This window comes from Barbus barbus, assembly GCF_936440315.1.
Source record: "Barbus barbus genome assembly, chromosome: 7".
Taxonomy (NCBI): Eukaryota; Metazoa; Chordata; class Actinopteri; order Cypriniformes; family Cyprinidae; genus Barbus; species Barbus barbus.
The window spans coordinates 5,888,243-5,906,611 of record NC_136735.1 but is presented as its reverse complement, the minus strand read 5'-3'; the positions used below and the strand labels follow the sequence as shown (position 1 = coordinate 5,906,611).

Below are 18,369 nucleotides of genomic sequence, written 5' to 3'. Positions count from 1 at the left end.
TTTTGTTGTAGTATTTTACATTCAATTTGAAATATTTCTATTTAGCTTTATATTTTCAGTTTTAATAATGATATTTCAGTTCATTGCCAAGGCAACATTTCTCATTTTCAGATTAAATGTTAGATTTTTCATCTAAAACGTATATTTTGTTTCAGCTTTATTTCAATGAACAAAAACTAAGTGAACTGCATGTTTGTAACAAACACAAAACATCAGAATGCGTAATTTTCTTAAAAGCTTTTTTGTTTTAAAGGGACACTGAATTTCGAGGCACAATAATACAGATTTTTACATGGATTTCTGCTACAGGTACATTTCAAATAAGGCCATTATGGTTTCAACAGTACAAGATCTTAAAACTATATCGTACATTAGCATAATCATACACGAGAACTAAAATCATACCATTTGCAGCAACTCTTATAGTACAGTTAAAGAAACACTGACATATTCATAAACAATATAAACCTGTGCTAAACTCTGTTACATTAGTATTCATAATTGTTGCTAGCATATCCTTTTTTTTTCTTTTTCTTATCAAAACTGCTGCAGAATTGTTCCACACATTAGATTTGACTCTATAACCACTGGAGAGTTACACACTAGCTGCTGATTGGCTGTCAAAACCACCATAATTATATGCGGAATATTCATGAACTTCACCAAAGCGTCCAATCACAAAACATTTCTGTACTCCACTAATAAACCTGTTCAGCGTTTGTTAGAAATGAATCGTTTGTGTGGATGTAGAATATATGATTCGTGTGAAATGAGGAAAAATGACAGATGAACACAAGATGCTTTCATTTAATGCAGTGAAGTCAATGATTAAACAATTAATCTCATTCATGTCAACCAAACTTGATAACTGAAAATGGTTTTACAATTTACACTGAATTGATTCTGCTTGTGTTTTACAAATGAGGCCTGATAAGATTTCAGATTTTTAAAAAAAAAAAGCATTCTCGTAATTGTTTCTGACATTTAATTATACGTTTATGGATCTCTAGATTGAATAATCTTCTGAAGGCACGTTTGATCCATTAGCATCAGACTCAAATCATAAAGCATCAAAGATAAACAGCTGATAAAAGCACAACAATTGTATATATAATTTTCATTATTATTTTAAAAATAGAAAGAAAAAGTCAAAAGCATAGAAGGATCTGATGTTTCAGCTGTGAAAGGCAAAATCTGCTGCTGTAGTTTTCAGCTACACCTTAAATGACCACGCTCATGAATATTAATGAGGAACAGGCCTAGGTGATGTATGATTGGCTTTGGCAAAGAATGATTTCTATGGCAGCATGGAGCAGGTGGAGGTTCATCAAAACAGGACTCTTAAAGCGACAGTTCGCCCAAATATGAAATGTCCATGTTCATTTATTCACCCTCATGTCGTTATATAACTTCCATTCTTCTATGGAACACACTTTTTTGGAGATAGATGACTTTGGAATGACTTGTGGGCGAATGTTTTTAATTTTGAGTGAACTGTAAGTTTAAGAGTCGAGACACGACACACATGGCAGCTTTGATTGGCAAAGGGAAGGCAATGAAAATGTGTGTGTTTATACACTTAATTAAGGCATATGAATGTTACCGTTTTCTAGAAAAGCTTCATTAGATCATACAGCAGCTCCGAGGGTGGATTCCCCTCAGGAAACTCAACTTCCTCTAATAATTAGCAAAACCGAAGATTGTATTTGGATCCCAAACTGGCTCCCAGAGAAATGAGCTCAGTAATGAACATCAGTCCGAGCGGCTGAAGTTAGTTTGGTGTGCTGCTGTTGTTGTAGAGCTCCATTCGGGCGAGTTTGGTGGGCGGCTCCAGTGACTCCTCCCCCACAACCACAGGAATGGCCATGTCCTGATCCTCATCGGTCTCATCGTCCTCCTCCTCATCCTCCTCATCTACACACATTCACGCACCAACACGATCAATGAGATTTCCTGATGCTACAGTGTTTGGGTGGTTGCTAGAGTTTTATATAAAAAGTCTCAGGCATTTTTATGTTCTGATTTATCAGACAGGTGTCTGTGTGCGTTTATGTACATACCTTTATCAGGATCCATTGACCTTTGACTTCTGTTCAGACAGGCGAACTGAAACAACAGACACAAAGTTAAATCACTGCATGTCTGTCTGTTTGACTATGCATGTGTGTGTTTATATGTCTACCTCTCCCATGACAGAGATGGGCGTCTCTCCTTTGGCCTGTGCGACTCTGTGCTCGATCAGGTAATACATGTACTCGTCATACAGCAGTCTGATCAGATGAAATGAGCCAAAACTGGCGGCACTGCGCAGGGTCAGATCTCTGATCACCACAGAACTACAGAACACACACAAACACTGTGAGATTATGCAAATATAACAACTAAAGACACACTAAAACCCCTAACATGGCATCAGCTTTATGGGCTTTTATTAGGATAGGATAGTAGAGAGCTGACAGGAAAGCACTGAGTGGAGAGAGAAGGGGGCGGGATTGGCAAAGGACCTCGAAATGGGAATTGAACTCAGGTCGCCGTGAATACAGTTGCGCTGTATGTTGACGCAATAACCACAAGGCTATGGGCGCCAACATGGCATCAGCTTACTGACTCATTATTTAATCAGACTGCCAAAAGTGATTTTATGCTCGAAATTGGATTAAAAACGCATAACGAGGCCATGTGACAAAATGTAGCATGTTTGAAATGTTTCTGTTGCATATTGTGCATTGTTTCACATGCTGTTTTCCCCTGAAGTGCCTTGAAGTGCGCAGTGTCATTCAATCATAGACTATGAACAAATCCGTCTCCAATTCCTTCCACTATAGAAAAATGAAGCCGTAACATCTCAGTATGGCTGCCGTCATCTTGTGAAAACAACGTTATTTGGAGGCAGAGTCTGCGTGGTAGTGGTTGTATGGTGGAGCCGTGGTATCAAAGTCCCGTCCAAACTCCCGCAGACCCAATCCCAAGTTCACAATCATGACACCACACCCCATTTTTATAGCATCAAATAACTAACTAACAGCAAACTTATTAGATAAACGAACTCTTGAACATATATCTGCATGATAAAAACTACCTAAAATGACAGAAACTGTCTATGGAAAAAATGGATTTGAAGTGTAATTTTATTATTTAGTTTGTCTCACATCCCATTAGATTACATGGAGAGGGAGGGGTTTATGACCTACACTGGGTCCAACTACCTGGGGGGGATTGAAATGTTGTGGCTTCACATTTTGGGACATGTGCAGCACACTTGTATTCAATGTGTTGACTTACACTGACCAAAATTATAAACACAACACTTTTGTTTTTGCCCCCATTTTTCATTAGCTGAACTCATAGATCTAAGACTTTTTCTATGTACACAAAAGGCCTATTTCTCTCAAATATTGTTCACAAATCTGTCTAAATCTGTGTTAGTGAGAACTTCTCCTTTGCTGAGATAATCCATCCACCTCACAGGTGTGGCATATCAAGATGCTGATTAGACAGCATGATTTTTGCACAGGTGTGCCTTAGGCTGGCCACAATAAAAGGGCACTCTAAAATGTGCAGTTTTATCACACAGTACAATGCCACAGATGTCGCAAGTTTTGAGGGAGCGTGCAATTGGCATGCTGACTGCAGGAATGTCCACCAGACCTGTTGCCCGTGAATTGAATGTTCATTTCTCTACCATAAGCCTTCTCCAAAGGCGTTTCAGAGAATTTGGCAGTACATCCAACTGGCCTCACAACCGCAGACCACGTGTAACCACACCAGCCCAGGACCTCCACATCCAGCATCTTCACCTCCAAGATCGTCTCAGACCAGCCACCCGGACAGCTGCTGCAACAATCGGTTTGCATACCCAAAGAATTTCTGCACAAACTGTCAGAAACCGTCTCAGGGAAGCTCAACGGCATGCTCGTCGTCCTCATCGTGGTCTCGACCTGACTGCAGTTTGTCGTCGTAACCGACTTGAGTGGGCAAATGCTCACATTCGATGGCGTCTGGCACTTTGGAGAGGTGTTCTCTTCACGGATGAATCCCGGTTTTCACTGAACAGGGCAGATGGCAGACAGCGTGTATGGCGTCATGTGGGTGAGCGGTTTGCTGATGTCAGCATTGTGGATTGAGTGGCCCATGGTGGCGGTGGGGTTATGGTATGGGCAGGCGTATGTTACGGACAACGAACACAGGTGCATTTTATTGATGGCATTTTGAATGCACAGAGATACCGTGACGAGATCCTGAGGCCCATTGTTGTGCCATTCATCCACGACCATCACCTCATGTTGCAGCATGATTATGCACAGCCCCATGTTGCAAAGATCTGTACACAATTCCTGGAAGCTGAAAACATCCCAGTTCTTGCTTGGCCAGCATACTCACCGGACATGTCACCTAGGGCTGGGCGAAATGGCCTAAGAAAAAAATCCCTGATTTTTTTTTTTTTTTAAATCCGATTTACGATTTAAATCAATTTTTTTCTCCCTACTTAAAATCAATCTGCCGATGACAAAGAAATTGTTCAAAACAAGTTTCAACTTCATTTTGTTTTGATTTTCCCTTCTGGGATTTGATCTGGATTTCCCCCTTGGGGTTAAAGTGCAATCAGAAACGCAAGCCAGAAAGACAAGATGGTAGGCCCTGCAACATAACATAAAATTTTGTGACCCTTTTTGATAAGTTTTCTGGGTCTCAAAATAGCTGAGACTGCAACACCAGGCGCTCACTTTGACAAGCGCTTGTGAGCGAGAGGGTATGAGACAGCTCAGCTATGGTTTAAAAAGAGTTAAAAAAATATGTTATCAGTCATGACTTAACAGGGAAAAATAGAGCAGACACTGAACATGGTTGAAGCGTTCTAGAGTGCGTGCGCCAACCACTTCAAATGGAGTATACTTTGAAAGGCTGCGCGTTTGACTGTACGCATACGCTAGCGTACAAAAACTAAGTAACGTTAGGCTTTTAACATCATGACGTCTATCTATCAGCCATTGGGGATGGACGGTAGCATCGCCTATCGGCCAAACCCTATATGGCACACGCGCGGGGGAGGGCTGAGCTCATTCGGAATTACGGGAGCCCAGAAGGGAGCGTCGGCAGATGTTAAAGAGAAAACCGATTTTCATTCAAACAAATCGACGTAAACTACGCATTCGAGTTAATCGATAAAATCGATTTATCGTCCAGCCCTAATGTCACCCATTGAGCATGTTTGGGATGCTCTGGATCGGCGTATACGACGGCGTGTTCCAGTTCCTGCTCCAGCAACTTCGCACAGCCATTGAAGAGGAGTGGACCAACATTCCACAGGCCACAATCAACAACCTGATCAACTCTATGCGAAGGAGATGTGTTGCACTGCGTGAGGAAAATGGTGGTCTCACCAGATACTGACTGGTTTTCAGACCCCAGGACCCCCCCCAATACAGTAAAACTGCACATTTTAGAGTGGCCTTTTATTGTGGCCAGCCTAAGGCACACCTGTGCAATAATCATGCTGTCTAATCAGCATCTTGATATGCCACATCTGTGAGGTTGATGAATTATCTCGGCAAATGAGAAGTGCTCACTAACACAGATTTAGACAGATTTGTGAACAACATTTGAGAGAATTTGAACATTGCCTTTTGTGAACATAGAAAAAGTCTTAGATCTTTGAGTTCAGCTCATGAAAAATGGGGGCAAAAAGAACAGTGTTGCGTTTATAATTTTGGTCAGTGTATTTCAACTGAAGCAGGAAGAAAGTGGGATATATCAAGCAGCTCCGCCCCTTTTCTTAAATAACCAATAGTGTTTTGTTTATATCACAGCTTGGTCAGAGTCGTCAGCTGAGCTTGTGATCAACACCGACTCGTGCATATGATCCGTCAAAAACGTCAATCCATATCTGTGGAAGTGAGAGACTATAAATTTTGAAAGTGAATTTTATCATTGTTTTGGAGCACACTAGCTTATAGATAACCGTAAGGCTAAAATATTCATACTAAAAGCCAAAAAACTTCATTTTTGATTTCATGGGGACTTTAATATGCAGTATGCAGAGGGGAATAAGCAGGACTCTCACCTGTAGAAGCTCCATTTGAGCAGGAAGAGTTTGGCCACTTTGGGGAAGGCGGGGCTGCCAGTGTACGGCTTCAGGACCTGTGAGACAACCCCATCCAGCCACACGGCCCACTGCTCCAGAGAGTTCTGATGCTGCAGGGTGAGTTTAAAGTCCTGCTCCAACTGCTGGACCACACCATCTTCACAGCCACACACCCATGAGGCCTGCTCCTAAACTCACACAGACACACGTAAATTAAGAACTGAAGGGAGATCTGGGGATGACAGGACATGAACCGAGCGAGCCTTGTTACCTGTACATTGGTGAAGTCGACACGGTTGAGGTCGCTGAGCATCTGTGTGATCTGAGCCGTGTTCTGCAGGACGGCGCGGGCCGCCTGAGCCAGATGATTGAGAGATGTGTAGCGCCGCAGAGTCTGAGCGAACGCTCCCGCGCACACAATCTACACAACACACACGGTGTTAGCATAAACACACCAAAAACAGAGGGAAGTCAGAGGAGATCTGTGTGTGTTTCAGACCTTGATGCGGACCATCTCCTCCGGGATGTTGATCATGGCGTTGTTCAGCCAGTTCTCCAGACTCTTAGCAAAGTTACGGATGGCTTGAGTTAAGGCACCTACAGGAAGAGAGAGACAGAAAGAGTCAAAATAAAGACAGGAGACTAAATTTGTATGGATCTCAAGTATGGTATTTATTTACATTCATGGTCATTTGCTGCAACAAACACTATAAGAAAGTGTTGAGAATCTTGAGCTGTACTGTTCTGTAGATGTGCATAGAGTTAATATAAAGCATCAGCACCAACCCCAATCAAACACACCTGAACCAGCTAATCAAGGTGTTCAGGACTACTTGATAATTACAGACAGGTGTGTTGCAGCAGGGTTGGAACTGAAGTCTGCAGGAGGGTAGCTCTCCAGGAACAGGGTTGGAGATCCCTGATATAGAGTTTACACTATCTTTGTATGGTTGCATAGAGTTAAGCAATTGTTACTTTTTTCGCTCAAATTGTGCATTTCACAGATTATTGAGTTTGTATAGTGTTGTGTATCTCCGGGAGGATGATGATTATAGTTTACATAGCAAAATTTGTAACTGTATGGACAGAGTATTTAGAGTTTGTATAGATTTGTGTAACTCACTGGGGATATTGTTTATATAAAGTTTGTCTGTAGAATTTTGTAATAAATTGGGTTTGTATAGCATTGTGTAAAGGATGGTGAAGAGTTGTAACTTACTGGGATTGAGTTTATATAGTTATCATATAGAGTTTATATAGAGTTTGTGTAGAGTTGTGTAACTCACTAGGATGTAGTTTGTATAAAGTTTATGTAAAGTTATGTAACTCACTGGGATGGAGTTTACAGTATCTCACAGAAGTGAATACACCCTTCATATTTTGTAAATATTTTATCCTTTCATGTGACGACACTGAAGAAATGACACTTTGCTACAGTGTAAAGTAGTGAGTGTACAGCTTGTATAACAGTGTAAAAGTGTATGTCAGACCATACGCTGCTTGGCTGTCGTCCCAGAAGGAAGCCTCTTCTAAAGATGATGCACAAGAAAGCCCGCAAACAGTTTGCTGAAGACAAGCAGACTAAGGACAAGGATTACTGGAACCATGTCCTGTGGTCTGATGAGACCAAGATAAACTTATTTGGTTCAGATGGTGTCAAGCGTGTGTGGCGGCAACCAGGTGAGGAGTACACAGACGAGTTTGTCTTGCCTACACTCAAGCATGGCGGTGGGAGTATCAGGGTCTGGGGCTGCATGAGTGCTGCCGGCACTGGGGAGCTACAATTCATTGAGGGAACCATAAATGCCAACATGTACTGTGACATACTGAAGCAGAGACTGGGCCGCAGGGCAGTATTCCAACATGATAACGACCCCAAACACACCTCCAAGACGACCACTGCCTTGCTAAAGAAGCTAAGGGTAAAGGTGATGGACTGGCCAAGCATGTCTCCAGACCTAAACCCTATTGAGCATCTGTGGGGCATCCTCAAATGGAAGATGGAGGAGCGCAAGGTCTCTAACATCCACCAGCTCCGTGATGTCGCCCAGTGGCAACCTGTGAAGCTCTGGTGAACTCCATGCCCAAGAGGGTTAAGGCAGTGCTGGAAAATAATGGTGGCCACACAAAATATTGACACTTTGGGCCCAATTTGGACATTTTCACTTAGGGGTGTACTCACTTTGGTGGCCAGCGGTTTAGACATTAATGGCTGTGTGTTGAGTTATTTTGAGGGGACAGCACATTTCACTGTTATACAAGCTGTACACTCACTACTTTACATTGTATCAAAGTGTCATTTCTTCAGTGTCGTCACATGAAAAGATATAATAAAATATTTACAAAAAATGTGAGGGGTGTATAGAGTTAATATAGAGTTATGTAACTCACTGGAATGGAGTTTACATAGAGTTTGTGTAGAGTTGGGTAACTCACTAGGATAGAGTTTATTTAGTTACTGTAAAGAGATATATAGAGTTTGTGTAGAGTTGTGAGAACTCACTGGGGATTGGTCTCAGGACATCAGGGATGAGGATCTCCACTAGGCTTTGGTACAGTAAATTGTCGCATTCACGGGCCCAGTTAAGGACGGGCTCATATTTACACAACAGAACCAGAACCGACTTGGGCAAACGCTTCTCTGATTCATCATGACTGTAGAAACAGAGACAGCAGTGAGACACAACACAACATCACAACACTTGTGACTGCACTTTAAGCCAATGTGTCTCACAGGTCGAGTGTATCCGTGTCGCTGCTTTGTCCTTCACTGAACCTCCAGAAACTCTTCCAAAGCGTCTCCACGAGAGGGAACTGCAGGTTTACCATCACGTCCAGAATCGCCTATAAACACACACACACATATTATTCACCAAAACACTAAAATAACCACACATCTGACATCCAACACACACACACTCACCTCGCAGTGCTCTCTGTAGATCAGCTGATATGTGTGTACGTGTTGAGGATGGAGTCCATCTGGCAGAAGTTTACCCTCATCTTTGAGCTCAGGGAACTCCGGGAGACTGCGAGACGCATCTGAGACACACATTCAAAATGTTGATGTAAAGTAAGATTATATATCCAAAAGAGAGAGCTGCTCCTACATTTTGTGTTTGTCTTACCTAAAAACTGTTGATACTGGTGAACCTGGGCGCTGATGTCAGATAGCCCCGCCCCTTGTTGATGCCCCATCCCCAGGCCCATTCCATTGGTCAGTCCCTCCAACTTCTGCACAGGCTTTATTCTATATCAAGGGATGAGGGTTATCAGTCAAACTAGCAACAGCAAGTGATCAACAACACACAAACTATAGACACACACACACACCTCTGTTTCTGAGAGTACGGCTGTTGTCTCATGGCCAGGTGTTGCTGATCCTCCACCAGCCTGTGCAGGGGGGAGTTGCTCTTGATTCGAAGGCCATAGTAATGGTACTTGGAGTTCCCTCTGAAACACACACACCACACACAGGTGTTTTAATATTAGCCTGTTCTGTTATTTTAGTATCATTCATATACTAGTATAGTTTTTGTTAATAATGTTTTTTATTTTATATTTTGATCTCAAATTAGCATGAATACAATTTATTTTGAAAAATTATTGCAAATTAAAAAAAAGTGCTGCACAACATGATGCATTCACAGCTAATCAGAACACATTTAATGTTTAATGCACCGTTATGTGGTGCAAATTCTGGACCAGAGATTTTACTGTGGGTGGAGCTACCCAGTACAATGAATATGCAAAGAAAGCAAAATGGCTTGTTGCTTGTTGAGGCTTGAAGCTTTATTGCATCACAGCTGGTCCGGACAGTGCGACTGTACCTGGTGCCGAGACGTCTGGTCCTGAGGCCCATGAACACGGAGCGGATGAGTTTGCCAAAGGAGGCGGCATTCACGGGTTCCAGCTTGGTCTGCTGGCAGTGCAGGAGGTAATGACAGTAGAGAGTACAGCGAGGAAGACTCACACCTTCAGCCGTCTCGTAGTTATCCATCAGCCACTGCACCTGAACACAGACAGGAGACACACGGCGGGTGTTAATTCACTGACTATCACCCAATCAAATACTCCTTGTTTTTTAACCTGTTTTATGGGTGAATCCAGTGTTTTCTTCTGTGTAGTGTATTGATATATACTATTATAGTATTTATTCTTTTTTTTTTTGCTTTATTTTTATATTTTCAGTTTTATTTTAGTTTAAGTTTTAGTCATTTTGTTATGTGCTATTATTATTATTCTATTATTTTTATATTTTGCTATTTTATTATATTATATTTATATTTTATTATTTTGTTATGTGCTAAAATATTTATTAATTATTATTAGTAATTTTAGTACTTAATTATTTTATTTTAGTTAACTGCCCAGACGACACTTCTAATTTTCATTTAAATTTCTAAAAAGTTAAAAAAAAAATTTAAGTTAAAATTTTTCCTTCTAGTATTTCATTTGTAATTTCATTTCATTAGCAATAACAACACTGGGTGAAACTCTGAATCATCATTCAAGAAAACAAATACACTCACAGTCGCGGGTGATGCGCGTGTGTTGTGTGAGAAATTTTGGTTCCCTCCTCCGGCTCCACCAAGCATGTACCCGCCCTGAATCACGTAACTCCCCACCCCTCCACTGGTGACCACGTCCCCTGACCCGCCCACTCCTGACGAGGACCCGCCAGCCACCACAGTGATCCCCGAGCTGCCCTCTGAGAACATGGAGACCGCCCCTGTGCCCGTCCCGGATGTCACAGACACAGGCTGAGTGCTGGCAGGGGACGTGACCTGTGAGCCAGTGGTGGGCGATGACTCATAATAAGTGACAGAGGGCGTGGCCTGAGAGTAGAGAGAGGGGTCTGTGAACTGGTAACTACTGGAACGACTGAAAAAGGGAAAGTACAGAGAAAGGTAAATGTTTCAGGAATAAATAGAAGCTAAATATACACCACAAGCACTGTGTGTGTTGACGCTCACATTGCAGTATTGTTGTAGTTGGCATCTCCCTCCACAAACTGGCTCGGGTAAACATGCTGTACAGGGGCCTACACACAAACAAACAGCAGTTTCACATCAGACTCTTAAAAGTCAGTTTAATCAGAGTCAGGTATGAGGGGAACATCACAAAGCCTGTCTATATAATGTCAAATCTAAATTTTTACTTAAATACATTAAACTAAACTTTATACATAAACATAAAAACAATATACAGACACAATGTTTAATGTTCATTTGCACCTATAAAATTGTTTTATTTATCTCATTAGACATCTGAGACAACAGAATAAAAATATTATAATAATTAGACAATTAAAATTAAATGACTATGTCAAATTAAACTATTTGGAGGATTTGGAGGAAAATACTTGAACGTATACATATACATATATATATATATATATATATATATATATATATATATAAAATAAATTCTGTACTTTTATATATAAATGTTTTTAATCTGTCAACTAGAATTTTATATAGACGTAATTTGACATTTGTTTTGAAATTGTATTAATATAATATAAAAAATCATAAATGTGTACATTGTTGTTTACATTTTTATAGGCTATTTAGATAACAAAACATCAAAATAAAAGTCCCATTGCTTGTAAAGAAATATAATGCAAGCACACTATCGTCAAACCAAGCTTTTGAGGTTTGAACTGATATATACTACATAACTGAAGAAGAACCCATTACAGTAGATGAGACCTCACATATATGTGGCAGGCATGTTATAATGTCATTCTGCTTAAAGCAGTTATGAAGTGTGTGTGTGTGTGTGTTTGTACCACAGGTGTGATGTGTAGATTACTGACCCCCAGTTGTCCACTTTGACTCTTGGTTGTGGCCTGAACCACGGACCTCTGCTGGACACAAATCACAGTTTTGGGAATTAATTTGATCTTTATGGCTTTGATATCCAATATGTGTATACGTGTGTGCATTACCTGTGCTGTCTGCACCTGTTGCACTACCTGTGTGGGAACGCCAGTCTGTCCCGCGGGAGGAGAATTCGATTCAGAGTCATTTGAGTGACATGAGCCCTCTACACAGAGACAGACAGACCAAAAACAAGCCACATAAACATCAAACTACTCATTTGCATATTAAAGGATATAACTGAAACAGCACTGTTTTGCGATTAAGTATATGAAATTGAGTACAACTGTATGAAAATCTACTGTAAATGTAATAACTCAATTACATGAGCCACAACAACCGGTTTAGTTTAAATGAACATTTTGGGTTCAAAAAAACAATAATGCAGCAGAAGTGTAGAATATGGGCACTTCACACTACTGAAACTCACACTGCAGATCTTATGTGTGTGTGTGCGTGTGCAAGAGAGACACACACAATGAGAGGAAGACACACTGAAGAGAAAAATAAAATGAGAAGGAAACGCATGACAAAACCGCTCTTAGAAAAGAGGAAATAATGCTCAGTACAAAACCTACAGGAGGAAATAATACCAAAAAATAACACACAACCATCGAAATCAGTTAACATGCACTCATACTTACGGTAGAGCACATCCAGACTGTACAGACAGCTACTGTAGAACATGATCTGAACACAGACACACATGCAGCCATTTCTCTTTATATCAGGCTCATACGGGCCGGCCTTGAACAATTAATCTCCACAGATGGCCCGAGAAATCTCTCGTTCAGGTAAACACAGGTATCAGGTTGAGAGAGGAGAAATCAAGCTCAGGAAAGGACGAGGCATTTATTTTAACCGTGCTTTTTACTTTGGTTTTCATTTTGTATTTTCCTGCATCCTCCAGTTTCTCTCTCTATTCAAGTAAATTATTCTCTGATATCACAATCCATGTGATCAGCTTTAAACTAAAGCCTTTCTGCAGGTGTTTTGCTGTTGTCTTTTTCATACAGCAGATTCATACATGTTCATCATCTGCTATATACTTTTATGAAATGATATACTTACATAAAAAATAGTTAGTTATAGTCTAATTTCATATAGAAACTTTTTAATCTGTCAGCATTCATTTCATATACACATACATGGAATTGATGTTATGTTGAGATTTTAGTAGTATATATATGTAATTTAAATAAATATATTTTTTATTTTGATATTATATAATATAATATGATATGATATTTATATAACAAAATAAAAATTTAGTTTTACAATAGATTTTTTAAATAAAAATCACATTTTTATTTTCTATTAGTGTTGATGTTTTGATCATTTCAAATTTTGATCAATTGTATACAAGTAATATATGTATAAGTACAAGTAAATATACAGTAAAAAAAAAATTGTTTTTGAAAGAAGTCTCTTCTGCTCACAGAGGCTGCATTTATTTGATCAAAAATACAGTAAAAACACCAATACTGTGAAATATTATTACAATTCAAAATAACCACTTTCTATTGTAATATATTGTAAAATGTAATTTATTTTTTGATGCAAAGCTGAATTTTCAGCATCATTACTCATCATTCTGATATGCTGATTTGCTGCTCAAGAAAAATTTCTAATTATCAATGTTGAAACATTATCAGTGCTAACTTGGAAACCCTTATAACTGTATTCAGGATGCTGTGATGAATAAAAAGTTCAAAACAAAAGCATTTATTTAAAATTTTGTAAAATGACGGTGTCACTTTTTTAAACGCATCCTCTCTGAATAAAAGTATTAATATATATAAATTAATTAAAAATAATGCTAGTGTATATATTTACACATTTGTTTCTTTTTATATTAATTTAGATTGTTTATTTTGATATTGACATTTAAAAACTAGTTTTAAATACACATTTTTGTGGTCACTATGTTTAGTCTGTCAGGTCTCAGTATTGTCCTTCTCTGCGGTAGTTAATAAAGCTGCTGCGGTAAGAAGTTCATCCACACACTGCGGACGCTGAGTAGGCAGTGCTGTCATATCGGCTGCCAATTAGAGCGTTACAATGTTCAGTCATCAGAAAAAAACATGTGTATGTGTGAATGTGTTAGCACAGGCAGAAGGGAACGTGTGTGTTTGTCGGCCTGCGATACGCATTGCTACTCTTGCGTGTTTATTTCGAGGTCCTTCTATTCAGGGAGAGGCCTAGAAAGTGTCAGGTGTCTGATAGATCGCATTACACACACTTTCACACACGCACTGCATATAAACCTGCGGTCGGCTCTGCAGCTTCAGTCCTAACTGGGAGAAAGCTAAGTCCACGTGTATCTAGTAAAGTGCGAGTGCTCACCGGTGACGGTCACCACTATGTACTGCTGGGCACTCTGGCCGTTTCCTGCCTGGGAGGTGGAGCTTTGTATCTCTCCTGCCACATACTGTGCTGCTGTCACGGCTCCTTGAGGGGGCGTGGCCAGAACCACTTTCTTTTGAGTGGCAGGGGGCATGGCCTGCGCTCTTATGATCGAGGCCGCCTGTGCAGGAGCGGATCCCGGCGAGCTCTGGATGTCGGAGAGGAACTGGGACGTGGTGGTGGACGTGGCTTTCTGCTGGGTCGACGAGGCCGCCGTGACGTTGCCCCCCTGCGATTGGGAGGGCGGAAGCTCCTCGGCGGGGTAGCCTGAAGTTGCCATGACGACAACAGCCCAAATCCCTCTGCAAACAGAAATTAAAAGCGCGGATTAAGCCCTGCAGGAAGTTGAAAGCAAACAGATTTAGACGTCTTTACTTGCTTTAATGATAGATGGTATTGCCCTGGAGATTATTCCTGCACAATTACACTAAAATTGCACTTTCCATGTTTCCATTTTTTCGCTTTCATAGCATCGTGTTTAAGACTCGAGGAAGGAAAACATTCAAAATGCCTATTTCAAGTTTATTTTATTTGTACAGTGCTTTTTACGATATAAATCGTTGCAAAGCAGCTCTACAGGAAATTAAGTTTCCACAATATATTTATATATTGCAGAACCTTAATATATTTAACTTATGGCAAAATTTGGTGTTTACTTTATTATATTTTGTCTATTTGCGTCTGTAGATTTCAGTTATAATACATATCTTTAAAGGCTATTTTCTCAAAATGAGTTTTCTCTCCACTTTAGTAGCAACTGCATAAAGCAAACTTTACCGTTTTATTCCTATCTATATTCTGAAGGTGTTTACTGAGGGGTTTGTTCATAAAACACTTTTTTCCTTTTAAAAATATATTCATTTCTAGCTATTGACAGGGTTTTCTGATTTGATAAGTGATACATAGATATCAAAAATCCTATCCTAAAACATCTAATATGTCAACAAAATATTGAACCTGGCTTTATCCAATCTTCGAATTTCTGTAAATTTAAGTAAATTATTAGATCATGCATGCACATATTTGAACAAAGCATGTCAACTGTGGAATTTGACTCTAATCACCTGTAGTGTCTTGCCTTAATATTTTATTGTATAAAAAGCAATAGTGCAATGTAATAAGGACTTTAAAAGATTATTTTTACTACGCAAATTCACTGCTGAACTAAATAATTATTTAAATACAGAATAAGTATATGCATTTAGAATCTTTTATTATTATCTATCACAACAAAAACAATTTAGCTGAAAAAATGTCATGCATTTTATGCATAGAGTGCATCCCAGTAGTTTACTGTGAGGCTGCATGTAAAACTAAACACATTTTCTTTCCCTGTCAGATGCACATAAATCCTTGAGCTGGCTGAACTTGTTTAACAGAACTCTCATTTTCCTTGAATTAGAGGCAACGGACAGCGTTGCGTGCCCTGTCTTGTGGTGACAGTATGTGTTTGTTCATATGAAGTTACTGTGTGAGAGAGAAAATTCCACAAACCTTCTGATCATCAGAATTATGTTAAACAGCTTTACAAGCAAAATGTCACAGTGTCTCGCTGAACATTTAATGTCACAATGAATCTTCACAGACTACAAATATAACAAAACAATACGTTGTGTAGACTATATAATCAATGCTATGATTTATGATCTATATATATAAAGAAACGTATTCTAAATCAATTCTATATAAACTGGCAGAGACCTGCTGGCTGAGAATATAGTAGAAACATTATATTATATATTCATAACTTATCTTCAAATATGAATCTCCGCAAAATGTCATAAAGTGTCTTGCTAAACATTTGATGATCATAAATCGGACTAAACATTATGTTGTGCAATATATTACTTTTCTCTATATGGTCCACATTATGATTTTAATGGCAAAATATCATCTTCATGCATGATTTTGCCTCAATAATAATAATATAGTATATATTTTAAGTTTATATTATATATAACATTTCTTACATATGTGTGTACAAATTATGCATAGACATATGTGACCTTGGACCATAACATCAGTCATAAGTAGCACAGTTATATTTGTAGCAATAGCCAATACATTGTGTGAGTAAATATCCTACCGTAAATATATCAAAACTTAATGTTTGATTAGTAATATGCATGGCTAAGGACTTCATTTGGACAACTTTAAAGGCGATTTTCTCAATATTTAGATTTTTTTTGCACCCTCAGATTCCAGATTTTCAAATAGTTGCATCTCGGCCAAATATTATCCTATCATAACAAACCACACATCAATGTGAAGCTTATTTATTCAGCTTTCAGGTGATGTATAAACCTCAATTAAACAAATATTTACCCTTATGACTTGTTTTGTGGTCCAGGGTCACATATGTATGTTTTGTTTATTGCTAGCAGAAAACAAAGTATGTATATCTGCATAACTGGACAGACGTGTCAATCACGCCCTTTTAACTTCCCAGGCCACGCCCCTCTCCAGGCCACGCCCATCCGTCCCTCCTTCCGCGCTAGAGCTGATCTGGCACACATATGGCTGTTCGACGACTCCCTCAACAAAGTTTTTAACCCGAGAAAACACAATTCCCGGGAGTTTGAGCCACCGAACGCCTGCATTCGCGTTAAACAAACTCCAGCAAACCGGACTAGCGAAAAAAAGACCACAGTCGAGTGCAGTTTGACTGTCGAAAGTCGCTCTTTGACATGTGATCCTGAACTACTCGTCTGTTTCAGTCAGCTAAACGCGCTTCTTACGTCACGCTCACCATAAACAAAAACAACAAGTAAAAGTCACACACGCTCACGTTACAACACCCGCCATTTTGTAGCAGATTTGACATCGTCATAACAACCGCCAGCGCGTGCGAGAGGCGCGGGGTCGAGTTCAAGCGCGACAGCAGAGGAAATCGTGTCTAGCACACTTCAGAAAAAACAAGAGGAGGATGCGTGAAATAAAGTTGTTGCTTTCACCTTTCGCTTCCCGCCGGATGATCTTAGTTTGGCGCGGAGTTTTATTTTCTTAATGGTTCAAATTGTTGTTGTTGATTCTCGTTGCTGGGTTCTTGTCGCCACGACTACCGTGACTATGGCGCCTCGTCCTCACCGGGGCAACTGTTGCTACCCACCCGTCTAAGCACCGCCCTCTTGCTCAGCGGCGATTGGCTGCGCGTCGCCAAGGGAAACGGCCTTCTCTCTTTATTATTGGACAAGGCGAGTGTCTATAACAAACTAAGCTTGTCATTCGCTGTCAGTCGAGTTACAGTATTACGCAAGAAGAGCACGCCCCCGTTACGCGCTTTCATTGGACCGCATGTCTGTCAATCAAATCAAACGTTACGTCCGACTCCTCTGACTCAGTTTCGACGTCAATTAAAGATTATATATATATAATTTTTGCACAAATAGAGAAAATCGTATGTTTAATCATTACCCTACAAAACGTTACCATATTAAATATACTTAATGTACATCAAATAGCAACACCATGGTACTTTGACTAAATATTTTCCTACATAAAATAAATAAAATACTGCAAACGTAGGCTATCATTTTATTTCTAATTCTAGTGACTCCATTAGCATATTAATCATAATACTATAATCACTGAGGTCAGACAGGCAATATGCTGAAGACTCATCCGTGTGCTGTGATCTGTGTGAATCATATTGTCCAGACTCTCTTATCTCGTCACTGCATGATTATGAAGAAACAGGCTTTTGCTGATAGGCTTATAAGCCGCTTTCTGAGGTGCTGGGACTCTTAATAACCACACACACATAACAATCACTCAGTTCTCACATCCATGTCCTCTTATCTGTTTCAAATGTCATCTTGGCACCTGGTGTCACGAGAGGTCACGACTAGCCTGCACTGTGTATGTTCAATATTCTTCACATCTTTATTGATGGTGTTTCATGGGAATTGTACGGTAGGTATATGAATGGGGAATCTGGATCTAATTGAGCACTTGATTACATTTTAAAATGCTCATAATCAGATTATTTTTTACATT

At 39.7% G+C, this 18,369-nt stretch overlaps 1 protein-coding gene across 3 annotated transcripts; it reads right to left on the bottom strand.

Moving 5' to 3' along the window:
- Positions 1 to 232: 232 nt before the first annotated feature.
- On the bottom strand, positions 233 to 17,622 carry LOC306872653 (MHC class II regulatory factor RFX1-like). Of its 3 annotated transcripts, none has more exons than XM_079421320.1 (18): positions 17,328 to 17,622; positions 14,314 to 14,675; positions 12,036 to 12,133; positions 11,904 to 11,954; positions 11,059 to 11,126; positions 10,615 to 10,966; positions 9,913 to 10,094; positions 9,416 to 9,535; positions 9,211 to 9,332; positions 9,006 to 9,124; positions 8,817 to 8,926; positions 8,586 to 8,737; positions 6,582 to 6,679; positions 6,354 to 6,503; positions 6,062 to 6,270; positions 2,183 to 2,336; positions 2,061 to 2,106; positions 233 to 1,914 (listed from the first exon to the last, which is right to left on the bottom strand). In XM_079421320.1, exons 2-18 carry the CDS (start codon positions 14,651 to 14,653, stop codon positions 1,772 to 1,774), a joined length of 2,514 nt encoding a protein of 837 aa, XP_079277446.1. In that variant the 5' UTR covers positions 14,654 to 14,675; positions 17,328 to 17,622; the 3' UTR covers positions 233 to 1,771. The 3 variants fall into 3 exon arrangements, with proteins under 3 accessions (XP_079277446.1, XP_079277445.1, XP_079277447.1); XM_079421319.1 differs by having other exon boundaries at positions 11,877 to 11,951; positions 17,328 to 17,510; XM_079421321.1 differs by having other exon boundaries at positions 11,904 to 11,951; positions 17,328 to 17,507.
- Between the last annotated feature and the right edge of the window lie 747 nt (positions 17,623 to 18,369).